Here is a 13,575-nt window from a genome sequence, read left to right on the forward strand (position 1 = left end):
GAAATATATTATCTTTAAAGTCGGTCCAGTCAGATTTATGTCCAAATACAATTACAATTAAACTCTTAAAAACGACAGATCTCTCAGCTAATACCATCTTTTATTCAGGACCAAGAGAGGTCTGCGTGCGATAATAACAGAAAAGGATTTCAATTTTTCCGAATAAACTGTTTATAAATCTTGCGAACAATAATGTTCTATCATTATATACTTTCATCAGTATTTACTTTTCATCAGTATTTATTATTTCGATGATCAATATCGCTTTTGCTTTTAACATACAGCATATTACTATTGCTCATGCAATATATATATTTTTTACATTTACATATTTTTGAATCATTTTTTTCTAAAAGACATCCGTTTTATAGAATCCGATTCGAAAAACTATGTTTTCATCATTCATTTATGAAATGTACTTTACGTTAAACAATTCAACAAAATCAAAATGTTTTGTTTTCATTTTCTTACTTTTAAGCTAAAAATTATCCTTTTTCAATACATAATCATGAACCAATGTTCGATTTTTTTACAGAAATAATATATATATAATCATAGCGAATGTAATTTTTTCGATATTCTCTTGCATAATAAGCTTCTTCTGTTTCTTCACAGAATATTTGCATGTTTTTAACATTTCTTCATTTATTAGATGATTTGTTCTGTTAATCACTGTTCTGCTGTAGTACAGTATATCAGATTGTGTGAACATTATCATTTTGATATTAATTAGATAAAGTTTTTGCTATAACAAGATCTCTCTATTCCATACCCATATTTTTATTTTATTTTTAAAATATGTATATCTATAATATGTTTATAATAAATTTTTTCAAATTTATTTTTGCATTTATAAATTGATCCAAGAGTACTTATACTGATTACTTTTCTTAACATATATTGTATGCAATTTTACTCATATCAATCTAATAAATCCTCAGTTAATTTAATTTAAGATATTTCATCAGAAACATTTAAGCTTCAGCATCTTTTTGAATCCATAATAGTATCCGCTTCATTTTCAGCTGTGAAAATCGAATATATATCAATACATTTCCAATTTATTTTCTCTAGTATGTAAATTTTTATTTGCCGTTTCGGTTTTTCGTTTCAGTTGATAATTTTATCTACTGAAACGATGACGATAATACAATGTTTTAATCATTTTTATTTTATTCTATTTTAATTTTAATAGATACAACTAAATTATAAAATTTTTGAACAGTATATTTTTTATTATTTTTCAGTTTTAAATCATTCACAATAACGAAGATATTGGACTTATACCTTATTAAGAAATAAATTGTGAAATGATTTGATTAAGAATATACAGTAAAAAAAAAATATGTTTAGAAAGAAAATAAAAATAAATATATTATACAAATATTACACAAATGTGGGTTATGGAATATCTTTGTTTTACTACATTAAATTCAGTTAGAACTCACTATGAATTAGATCGTCGTACGATGCGGCAGTTCAAAAAAAAAAAGAAAAAACAAAATAGAATCGAAATAGCAAAATAATTGAAAGAAAATAAAGAGATAATAAAAAAAATTAAAAAATGCTTTGCAATCTGAGCATCTTTGCAAGAGCATGAAGGAAGAGCATAAATTTGATAAAATTCAAGAAAAATCATCATTTTTTAAATCTCAAAACATTTTTAAACCACAGAATTTTTAAACTTCTATCGAATTTTTCGAATGATTTAAACTTTTCAATCTATGAACTATTAGAATGTGTTTGAACTATTGAACTTTGTAATCTTGAATTAACAGAACTTCGTGAATTCATTCAATAACAACTTAAATTTTCATTAACATATGAACTTTATTTAATTGTTTTAGAATACAATTTTGTTACAGTGAATTTTGTAATAAATGAATTTTATTACTATATAGCTTCACAAAAAAGAATTATTTTGATCTTTCGAGCCAGATATTAAGTGAGAATTAAAATTTAAAAATGTAAAATTTATACTATTTAGTATAACAATTTAGTATAATTTTAAGAACATTTTGAAGATTATCATAGTCATCTCTCAAGTACATCTCTCTGTTTAACACTACCGGATTCTTCAAGGATTTTTGTCCTCTGCCGAACTGCAGATCAATGAACTTTGAGATATTTTCATGCAACAGATAAAATATCAGTTGAATGGTATCATCTTGATCATTTAATATTAAGCGCAATACATTAGTTCCTGAAGGATTGATAATGAACTTTTTATTTGGTCGATGTCTATCTTGATATCGAAACTAACAGTATCAAGATTAAAAAATAAATATTGTAATTTTAATGGAATTTATTAAAATAATTTATTAAAACAAAAATATGGCTTGACTTTACACATATTGTTGAAAGCATTCTAATTATACGTTATCATGATGATAATTCAAAATGATTCAATTTCATTTAATTATACTGAATCTTATTGAAATGATTGTAGCTCGTTGATTAGAGGTAAATGCCGTTGAGTATGCGGATGATAGTACTAGTTGATAGTACTTGCTTTCGCGATAATTGAATTTGTTGCGTCTTCGCATTATTCATTTCGTTCATTTGTCTCATTATTATATCTCTGATTGATGATCTTAATTTCTTTGGAAAATTAAAAGATACATTAACGGTTATGTTCGTCCCTTCCGCGGTGTTGAACGTTTCTAATAGAAGGGATGAGGTAAATCGCAAATCTCGAAGTCGTCTTCTAGATAAGGGTTACAGTCAAGAAAACAATAACAAAATTAACAAAATTGTCTTAAAATTATCCTTCAGAATGCCTGATTTATAATACATCTGCAGCTATTGAGAGTAGAAACGGAAAATTTTAAGATATTTGGTTTATTGTTAAAAATCTAAAAACTTTCATTCAAAATAATTTTATGCGCTCATGATATAAATCAACTCTCATATGTTTGAAGTTCCAAGGTTGAATGACGCAACATATAGTACAAAAAATGACGATTATACGATTAACCAAATGGTTAATTGCCGGAATGTTTTTGCATTCAGAACAATATCTTCGAACTTTGTGCATCTTTTTTTTGCAATTGATGAATATTTCTATCAATCCAAATTGGAATTCTTTCATCTAAATGCGCTCATACAGCAAATATCGTAATTGATATTTTTCTTCTTGTTATATCTTGGAACATAATCAAGCATTTAAAAAAAGCTCAAGAGCTAACTTTCTGTTTTTCTCAACAACAAACAACAAAGATACAACAAACTCTAACAATAACAAAGATTATTATTTGATTCAATGCACTCATTTGATCAGAAAGATTAATGGCGATTTTTCTTGTATTATATTCATCATTTTTAGTTTACAATAAAATTTTTTAATATAAGAAAATTTTTATATTTATCATTTCGCTAGAATTTTTCGTGAAAAGAATCAAAACATCTCTTTTATCTTTCCATTTCAAAACTTACAATTCTATTTTCTTTATCAATAACTTTTCCATGTTTCAATTTAATTATTATCATTTCATTTAAGTTTCGTTTACGATCTATTCGATATACCAATCAAATATATATTTTTCTTTATAAGTTTATTCGCCAAATCAATCCATATTGATATACATGTATAGCTTTTATAAAACACATCTTTACATAAATCCATTACAATATTTGATATTCTTTTTCTGTGTAGACATGAAAATTATATCCATAATCGCAGCATTTATAATTTAAATATATTTTTTATATTATTATATATTTTTATGTCATATTTATATCTTTTTTGTTTCAAATATTAAATATGATTCGTCCGAACAATGAGATTAGTGATTCGATGCATAATATTTCGGGTTAATCATAATATTTTTTTAAATTTTTATTCATTTTTTATTCATTTCATCTACGATAATTTTGATTTTTGACAGACAATTAGATACATCAACTATTGAATTATTTATATAACAATCTAATACAATTTCAATTTTTTGCTCATTACTTTCCACAGGAATGTTTGAGCAAACAATGTATCCTGAAATTTATAAGATGCATGGATGGGAATTTCACCATAAAATTTCATCCATAAAATCAGTCTAAACAGATACTTTATTTTATTTTTGTACATTGATACTTATGTAAATGTTTGAAAGCTATTCTTAATTGTAAAAAAATAAATATTTGTTTATTCACTAATATGTTTAAGTCAATAACATCAAATAATCTAAATTAATAAATAAAATTTAAAATAATATAGATATGTACAATATAATTGTACAAAATTGATAAAAAAATATGTGAAATTATATAAAAACATGACAAATATAAAAAAAATTATTGTATAATTCCCTGAAGATATTGAAAATTTTATCTCTTAACTTAATCAAATCAATAATAAAATAAAAAAATCAAAAAGAGGTAATAATCTAAATCAAGTAGAAATATAAAACTAGATAATGGAACGAAATAAAAAACTTAAAGATTCTGAATTAAAAAATAATACTAATTTAAATATGCAAATATTATAATATATTTAAAGTTATAAATTAATGGATATTTAGATAATATGCCGAAATAATTAAATATTTTAGACTAAGAAAATCTAAAATACTCTATGCACTGTGATTTAATACACTGCGGAACCAAAAAAAAATGCTTCTTTATATCTTCATAAAAAAAAAAAAAATAAAATAATATTTAAGAAATATCATGAATTAAAAATGATTATCACTAAATATAATAAATATAATAAATATAAATATAATAAATATAATAAATATAATAAATGATAAATAAATGATAAATACTATACATGATTTTAATTAAAAAAAATATGATTTTGGAAATTTCAGATATTATTAAAAAAGTTATTAAAAAACAAAAAACAATGAAAAATAGATTTTATTTTTAAATAAAAAAATTTTTTTTGAAATATTAATTTTTTTATGTATAAATTTATATTTAAGAAATATTGAACTTTTTATTTTTTACAGTATTTCTATAACATAACATTTTCAGTGATTATCTTCATATGAAAATATTATATTATAGAAATATATCAAATATTAAAATATTCAGACATTTTATTTCAAAGAAAATTGAATTATAAAATAAAATAAAAATAATAAAAAATAGATAGGATTTATTTAAAAATAAAATGGAATTGATCCAAATTTTTCAATAACTTTTTCATCAATATCTGAAATTTCCAAAATTTATAAGAAACTTGACAAAGTATTAAATTTAAAACTATATAAAATTAAATATTAATTTTATAAAAATTTTTTGACATAAAATAATGTAAAAATGACATATGAATGACATATAAAACTGATATATAATATTTTTCTGTAATTATAAATCAATATTCTTCGATTTATTTTTTTAATGGTTTTGTTATATTGAATTGTAAATTGTATATTTTCAAATAAAAAAAGCCTTTGTTGTTTCAGTATTTTATTCATCCTTATCATATTTTGGGTTAATCAAATAATTTTATGATTTATTATATAATTTATAATAATATATAATATTATAATATTTTTAAATTTTTGTTTTATTTTCCTATTATTATCATTTTGCCATTTTTTTTATCATTTTATTAATATAGAGTTTCTTTTAATTAAAGTTTTTACATTTCTTCAAATAGTTAAAATCTTTCTTGTATTTAAAATTCTGAAGAATTCTATAATCATTAAATATAAAATAAATTAAATTAAATTATGCTGATAATAAATATTTATTTTAAAAAGTCTTTTAATTTGAAAATTATTTTTATTATATTTTATTTATATTTATATTATTATTATTTATATTTTATTTATATTTTCTTTTTATATATTTCAATTTAATATTCCGTATAATAAAATATCGTATATCTCAATTACAAAAAACTTGCCAAAAATCCAAATTTTAGTTCCATTTTTCTAAAAGATTTTTAAAATAAGATTAATCTACGAAATTAATTTCTATTTTGAAAATTCACTAAAATCCCCTTGTTCAAAGAGAATAAATTATATAAAATAAATTAAATAAAAAAAAAATGAAATTAGAAATTGATCTAGTGATCACTTCTTATATATCAATCTTAATTTTTTAATTAGCCAATTTAATACATTCAAATTAATTTTTTATGATTTATCGATTCAAACTATTGCAATTATTTCCGATAATTACTTAAATATATTCATCCTTTTAAAATAATTTTCCTAAAATTTTTTAAACCATTTATTTAATGTATAATTGTATAATTATTAACGAAATGTATAATTATTTATAATTAATCTTAATCTTATTATTTACATTCCTTAATAATGTATACTATTTAAATTATCAATTGTTTTTTATTAATCGATATCAGATATAATACTAATAAAGTATACTCATGAAAAATGAAATTAGAAATAATCGATAAAAAGATTTTTTTTAAATTTATAAATAAATAATTATAATACCTAACTTGATATATCGATAAGAAAAATAATATAGATACATTACATATCATTGTTTATTCACTTAAATAATTCTATTTAAACATAAATGAAGAAAATCTATATATTATAACATTTATATTTTTTAAATTTTCTTATATTAAAGGATTGAATAATAATATGATATAAAAAAGCTACTTAAAAAAATTTAAAATTAAGAAAAATGAAAAATTTTTCGAAATGCAATTATGTGTATTTTTTTGAATTTGTGATTAAAAAAATATGTTTCTTTAAATTTGTAATGTAGTTCTATAATATACAATATAATAGAAATATATAATAGAATAAAAAAAGATGATAACAAATGGAAACTCTGGTCCTAAAAAATTTTAAAAAGATAATTGACATATAATAGGAGAATTATAAAAATATCAATCAAATATAATATATTGGATAAGTTAAGGAATTTTTTATTTTAAATGATTAGTTTAAAACAGCAAATGCATCAAATACAAAATTTTAAATATTAACTTGTAATTAAAAATTGATGTTTATATTGTAGAAAAATATTATCAAAAATACTAACATTATTAAACTTTAATCTTTTCTTTTTTCAATTTTATAATTTTCAATAGACATTTCTTATAGATTTTAATATGATAATAATGTGATATATTTATAAATTATATATTTTCAAATAATTTACAAATATATTTTCAATTAATTTATAATTATATTTTCAATTAATTTAATTTAATTATATTTTTAAATATATCCCAGTTTTCAGGAAAATAAATTTTAGAAAAAATTGTAAATTTTCAATTTTGAAAATGTATTGTATTTGTTACGCTTATAATTTTCAGCATCAAATAATATAAAAATCTATCATGCAATATCATACTTATATTGCATATCATACATATAGACATATATATATATATATATAATATCATACATATAGATACTTGGGTTACAGATTATATGTATATAGTATTTGCTCGCCCTAGAACTATTATAGAAAAATAAAATTTGCTAATTGATGAATTTTTACCTAACTTTTTAGTAAAATATATATTATAAAAAGTCAGTACTTTTTTCATTTTTTCAAAGTGAACGAAATCAATACAACTTTGAAAAAAATTTAAAAATATCATTCTATTTTAATTAAATAATATTTCTACAATAATATTCAATTATCCATGATACGAAATGATTTTGTGAATTTTCCCGAATAATATAAATAATATAAGTATTAGATTATTAGATTTAAAAAATTTAATCATATTATGCGATAGAGCACAGATCTTTCTGTTAAATAAAACATTGAGAAATATATAAAATCATTTTATTTTTTTATTATTTTGCTTTAATTTTGAAATATATTTTAAATATCAAAAAAAATAAATATGTTTTGAAAATGTTCTTTTAATTTTAATAATTATATAAATATTATTTAATTAAATATTATATTAATTAGATATTTATAATCAAATAATTAATAAAATATCAATCCTCTAATTTAATAATTATTTATATTATTTTATTGGAAAAATCTACAGAAATGTTAAGAATAATTGAATAAATATTATTATAAAAACATAAAACTTTATAATTTATTTAATATAATAAAACTTTCAAATTTAAAAATTTATAGTTTTTTTAAATTGATTTTTAAAAACTATTCTGGAAAAATAGTTTAGATTTATATTCGGTACATTAAAATCTATTAAAAGTTATAAAATCAGACACATAAAATAATCATGGAATTTAGATTAAAATAATCATAGAAAGCAATTATTTGAGATAACAAATAATAATATATTTATTCGAAAAAATATATTTTTAATTCTGTAAGTTATTTGATAACAAAATTAAATTAATAATTTTTATAAATTTTTACAAATTTTTTATCTTTTTCTTTTATCTTTTCTTTTAATAAATCTTCATTAAAATAACCTTTGAAAAATTTCATAAATAAATGGATTTCAGTTTGATATGATTTATTTTAATATCTTTTTTCATATTCCTATAAAGAAATTATTAAAAAATTATTTTAATTGATAGTATTTGAAAATAATCTTTTAAATTAAAAATTATTTGTGTATATTTTTTAATTTTGCAAATTATTTTTTTATGACATAATTTATTTTTTTTTTAAATATGCAATAACAAATTATAACCTACTAAAAATTTTATATAGATGAACAATCTTTCTTATAAAATTTGTTATATCAGAAATTCAAAAAAAAATCAAATTTGAAGAACTATTACATTTTTTAATTACAATAGAGTCAAAAAATCGAAAAAAAGTTCTTGCCGATATTTTTTTATTTTTTTTATTTCTTCAATTTTTAATGAAAAAATGATAAAAATTTTTTTGGATATTAATTATATATATATTATAAAAATAATTACTCTGAGCAAATTAATAAGCATTTTTTTTGTCAAAAGAAGATTTATATATAACATAAATTCTAAATTTTAAAAGTTTTAAATTCTTTAAAAATTTTAAATTCTAAATTTTAATAATGCAACATATATATATAAATGCTCAAAGATATCTATATTAACTTATCTATTTTTAATATAATATAATTTAAATTATTAAATTAAAGATTTATATTTTACATTTTCTTATTGTATATTGAAATTGAATATACATAATAAATGATTTTCATAAAAGTAATAAATAATGAAAATAGGATAAATATGTCTATTTAAATTTTTCATCTACAAAATTATATTATCTTTATTTATAAAAAAATACAAACTTAATAATATTTTTAAAATTTTTAAAATAGTAATAGTCATTGAAAAATTAATAAAATTAAAAAAATAAAAGAAAATTAATCAATAATATATCTATTATTTATTGTTTTAATAATATTTTATTACAAAATATTGAATTTAATTTTTAATGTAAAAATTGTATATTTGAATCAGAAAACAATGATCAATATATATTTGAATCAGAAAACAATGATCAAATTTCTATAATATATTCAATATTTTTGAAAAAGAAATTTTAGTATTGAAATGTAAAAAAAGTTAATTTATATTAAATAATTAAATAAATAAACAATAATTCATTTTATATAGAATGCGATATTTAAAATTTCATAAAAAGATTAACGAATTTTCGTTATATATATTTGTTATAAAGTTTATAAAAAATAATAATTGCAATTTACGTACCTGCGATCTATTAAGCTGGTTACTTCTTGCATTATCAATTGTTGCACCGCTTACCGCGACGACACTAATAGGCCTCGGGGCATTCTCGGATAGAGCCCCGGCCATCATACGATTCTGAACATCGGACTCCAGGATGTAATACACTTTTCTTCTTTCTTCCACAACCTTCTTTACTATCGCACTTAATCCAAAATCACACTATTCACTTCTTTTTTTGTTCTGTCACTCTTCTTTTTATTTCCTCTCCTTTATTTTTTTTTTTCTTCTATTTCCTTGTCTTTCGCTTATTATTGTGTATTTTTATCGCAGTATACTTTTATCTTTCTCTTTTTTCCGTTTTGATTCAATTTCTTTATATATATATATATATATGTATTATATATATATGTATTTATATATATATGTATTTATATATATATTATATATATATATGTATTTATCTTTATTATATATATATGTTTTTCTTCATTTATTTTGTACAATTCGCTTATTATCTATTTATTGTTTTTCGTTTGTCTCTTTCCATTTCATATTTTTCCGTTGTTATTTTTTATATATCTCTTCCTCTATATCACAAATTTTTCTCTCTTGTTGTTTCTTATAGTTCCTAATAGTGATGTAAATTTTTTTCTACTTGCACTTTTACAGATATTTTTCTTGTCCTTTGACTTTTAACTATTCGTGTTTTTATTTGCTTTTCGTTCTCCATTCGTGATTCTCTGTTTGTTAACGCTCGCTATCAGTATCTAAAAATCACAATTCTTATGTTTTTGTAAATACTGTTTTTATATGCTATTTTAATCCTTTTATCTTTCGTCGTTTTTTTATTTTTTTTGTATGTATTTCAGTTATATATTTTTAAAAATTTTTTGTTCGTATTTTTTTTCTTATTAGTCTGTGATTTTTGCAGTTTTGTTCATTAATAATGAAAAAGTGAACCCGTAATACAATAAAATTTTTTTTCAGAATATTTATAATCAACTGACGATAAAACTAACAATAATTAATTAATTTGATTGAAATTATTATTCAAATCGAAATATGTAGAGGTATTTTAAAGACATTTTTTATAAAATAAAATTTGAAGAAAATATGAATATTCGATAAATTAATGATGAAAAAATTTTTTTTACAGTAAAAGTTCGAAGAAAAAACGAACTAATAACCATGGCTGCTTTTTATTAAGCTATATAAGAAATTGTAAGATTGTAATATACGATTCAATTTTTCCCGCTCTCAATTTCATTTTATTTTTTCTATTATTTCTTATCAACATTTCGATTATTTCTTATAAACATATGTATAAAACTTGTCAAGAAAAAATGTACTATAATAATATAAATTTCTTTGCTTCTTTTTCTTGCATATTCTGGTATAAATAAGAAAAATAAGTACATAAATTAAGATTTATTCAGAGAAATTTGTTGTATGAGATCGATCACATATGAAAATATGCAATATATTGAAATATTCATAAATAAAATATATTAATATAATATGAAAAATAATATTATAAAGATAATGGAAAATTATTTGGAGATTATTAAATTGAAATTTTATTGTTAAGTTTTTTATTATATTTATATATTATAATTATATAAATATATTATATATATTATATAATTATAAAAACTTTTTAATATAGAAATTTTTGAAAATTTTTAAGAAGAAATTATAATATTTGTGATTTATAAAAATCACATTTTAATTATCAAAACTTAAATTTTATTTTTAATAATAAAAAACGAATAAAATAAATAAATGCATTTCATACATTTTAAAAATACAAAATAAATATAAAATTCACTTTTTTTATAATTTTCGTTATTTAATTATTTCTATTATTACTTTTATCTTTTTTCTTATTTCATTCTTGTTTAAAGTAATTCAAATTAAAATCTTTCTTTGAATTTTATTATAATATATTAATATATACGAAAAATATATAAGGAGTTTAAGAAACATAATAAATTTTTTAATAATATTTGAAAATATGTTTTTTTTGTTTTTATCATTTTACATATAATATGATATTATCGCAATTTATTTATTAATTATATTATTAATTTATGCAATATAATATCAATCCTATAGTATTATTTATATAATTTAATAGAATAAATAATAGATAAATATAACATTAAAAAGATGAATCAAAATAAATTCGATCGAACTATCTTCAAAATTTTATTATAAGGTTAAGAAAATTATTTGTAGAAATCAAAGACAAAGTTTTTTCGATCTCAAAATTAAATCTTACTTGAGACAAGATTATTTTGTTTTTATTTTCTATTCGTGAGCGAACAACGAATCGACCTCGATATAATATTAAGGAGTAAAATTTTCGTAATAATTTAGCATAGTATATTTTTTCCATGATGAGCATTGACGATGAAACTCGTAACTGACCTGAAACTAACTGTATGGAAACGTTTACGTTGCAAATTATCATCGTGCTCGCGACCGACCGTTTTGAGAAACGGTACTTCTCGCACTTTTATATTTCTACATCTTCACAATAATTCATATGATATGATATAATAATTAAACTACAAAATTTATCATTGAAATTTCTGCTATTAATAAATACTTATAAAATTTATGTCTATTCGCGCCACTTAAAATTTTTTCCTTTTAATTTAAATCTAAATTATTCAAAACTAATGTAATCTAAAATGTATTATTTCAATAGTTTAAATTATTCCAAAAATTACATATTATAATTTTATATATTGTGATATATTTTTATAATTTTATCATATAATAAAATCTATAATAAAATATCTATAATAAAATATAACATAAATTAAAAATTATTTATGTTAATAATAATAATATGATATAAAATAATAATTTTGCATTTCTGTTTTTATATGCTATTATATGCTATATACGCTATTATATTTTATATATATAAAAATATAAAAATCTTTATATAAAGTCCTCATAATTAAATAATTATTAAAAAAATTAAAATTAAATAAAACACACAAATGAATAGTTTAAGGGAAAAAATTTTTAAAGAAAAACATTTTCATTTAACAATTGTTCAAATGATCTTTTAAATATTAAATATTTAAATATTAAATGTTGTAAAATATTTCTAATAGAAATATTTTTATTTCTAATAGCTTTTTATTATTTTATTAATATTTTAGATAGATTATTTATTATTATTATTATTAATTATTTAAACTAATAACATTAATAAAAAAAATGATACTTGATAATAATTAAGCATTTAGTTATAAATAATAAAAATTATTGATAGCAAAGTGTATGCTAATACTATGCACACACATCATACAGTTTTGAAACAACATATACATTTGAAGATGCGTTCAACACTTTCACAATGAAAACAATAGAAGAATCAGTATTCTTTTAACCTGATTTTTAAATTATTCTAAGTCAGTAGGGAAGCCTTAATAGATCTGTTTAAAAAAAAACATTTATACGAAACAATCTTATGGCAACCAGTAAAAGCTAGTATGGAAGTCGAGTAGAAAGAAGCTATCTTTTACCTCGAATCACGCGCGGTCACACCTTGCACTAGTTAATTTAACTTTTAAACAAACTAATCACATTTAATAACTTTAATAATTACTTTTTCCACATTTTTATATACAATTTACACTAATGTTTATAAAAAAATAGGTTGAAACATGATATCATGACTTTACAAAAAATAAATCTAAAAACGATACATCTCAAACCGCAATAGCGGCACCACTGGTGCACAAAGTGTAGAACTTGTCCTGTACAGGCTATACAAAGTGCAAAACGTCACGAGCGCACTCATGCAGCTAAAAATTGAACTTGCCAATGAGAGCACTACAAATCCTCTTTCAGTTCCATTTAAAAGCAAATAAACTTTTACATTGTGTATTAAATCGAAATAAATTTATTGAAAATAAAGAAAAATCACAAAAAAGATAAATTTGAAGAAAAAAGAAAAATAAAAATTGAGCAAAATGATATTTATCTTAATTTT

The 13,575-nt window shown here is 19.4% G+C and overlaps 1 protein-coding gene across 1 annotated transcript in view; it reads right to left on the reverse strand.

Annotated features, from left to right (window-relative positions):
- Window positions 1–9,876, reverse strand: part of LOC122713613 — a 112,334-nt gene extending 102,458 nt beyond the window's left edge. Inside the window, exon 1 of the mRNA XM_043934219.1 lies at window positions 9,582–9,876. Within this exon, the coding sequence (XP_043790154.1) occupies window positions 9,582–9,689 (108 nt within the window). The 5' untranslated portion in view covers window positions 9,690–9,876. The remainder of the gene's footprint in view (window positions 1–9,581) is intronic.
- Between the last annotated feature and the right edge of the window lie 3,699 nt (window positions 9,877–13,575).

The sequence above is a fragment of the Apis laboriosa genome, unplaced genomic scaffold (genome assembly GCF_014066325.1).
Source record: "Apis laboriosa isolate Shangri-la unplaced genomic scaffold, ASM1406632v1 scaffold25_cov139, whole genome shotgun sequence".
In the NCBI taxonomy this organism is placed as follows: Eukaryota; Metazoa; Arthropoda; class Insecta; order Hymenoptera; family Apidae; genus Apis; species Apis laboriosa.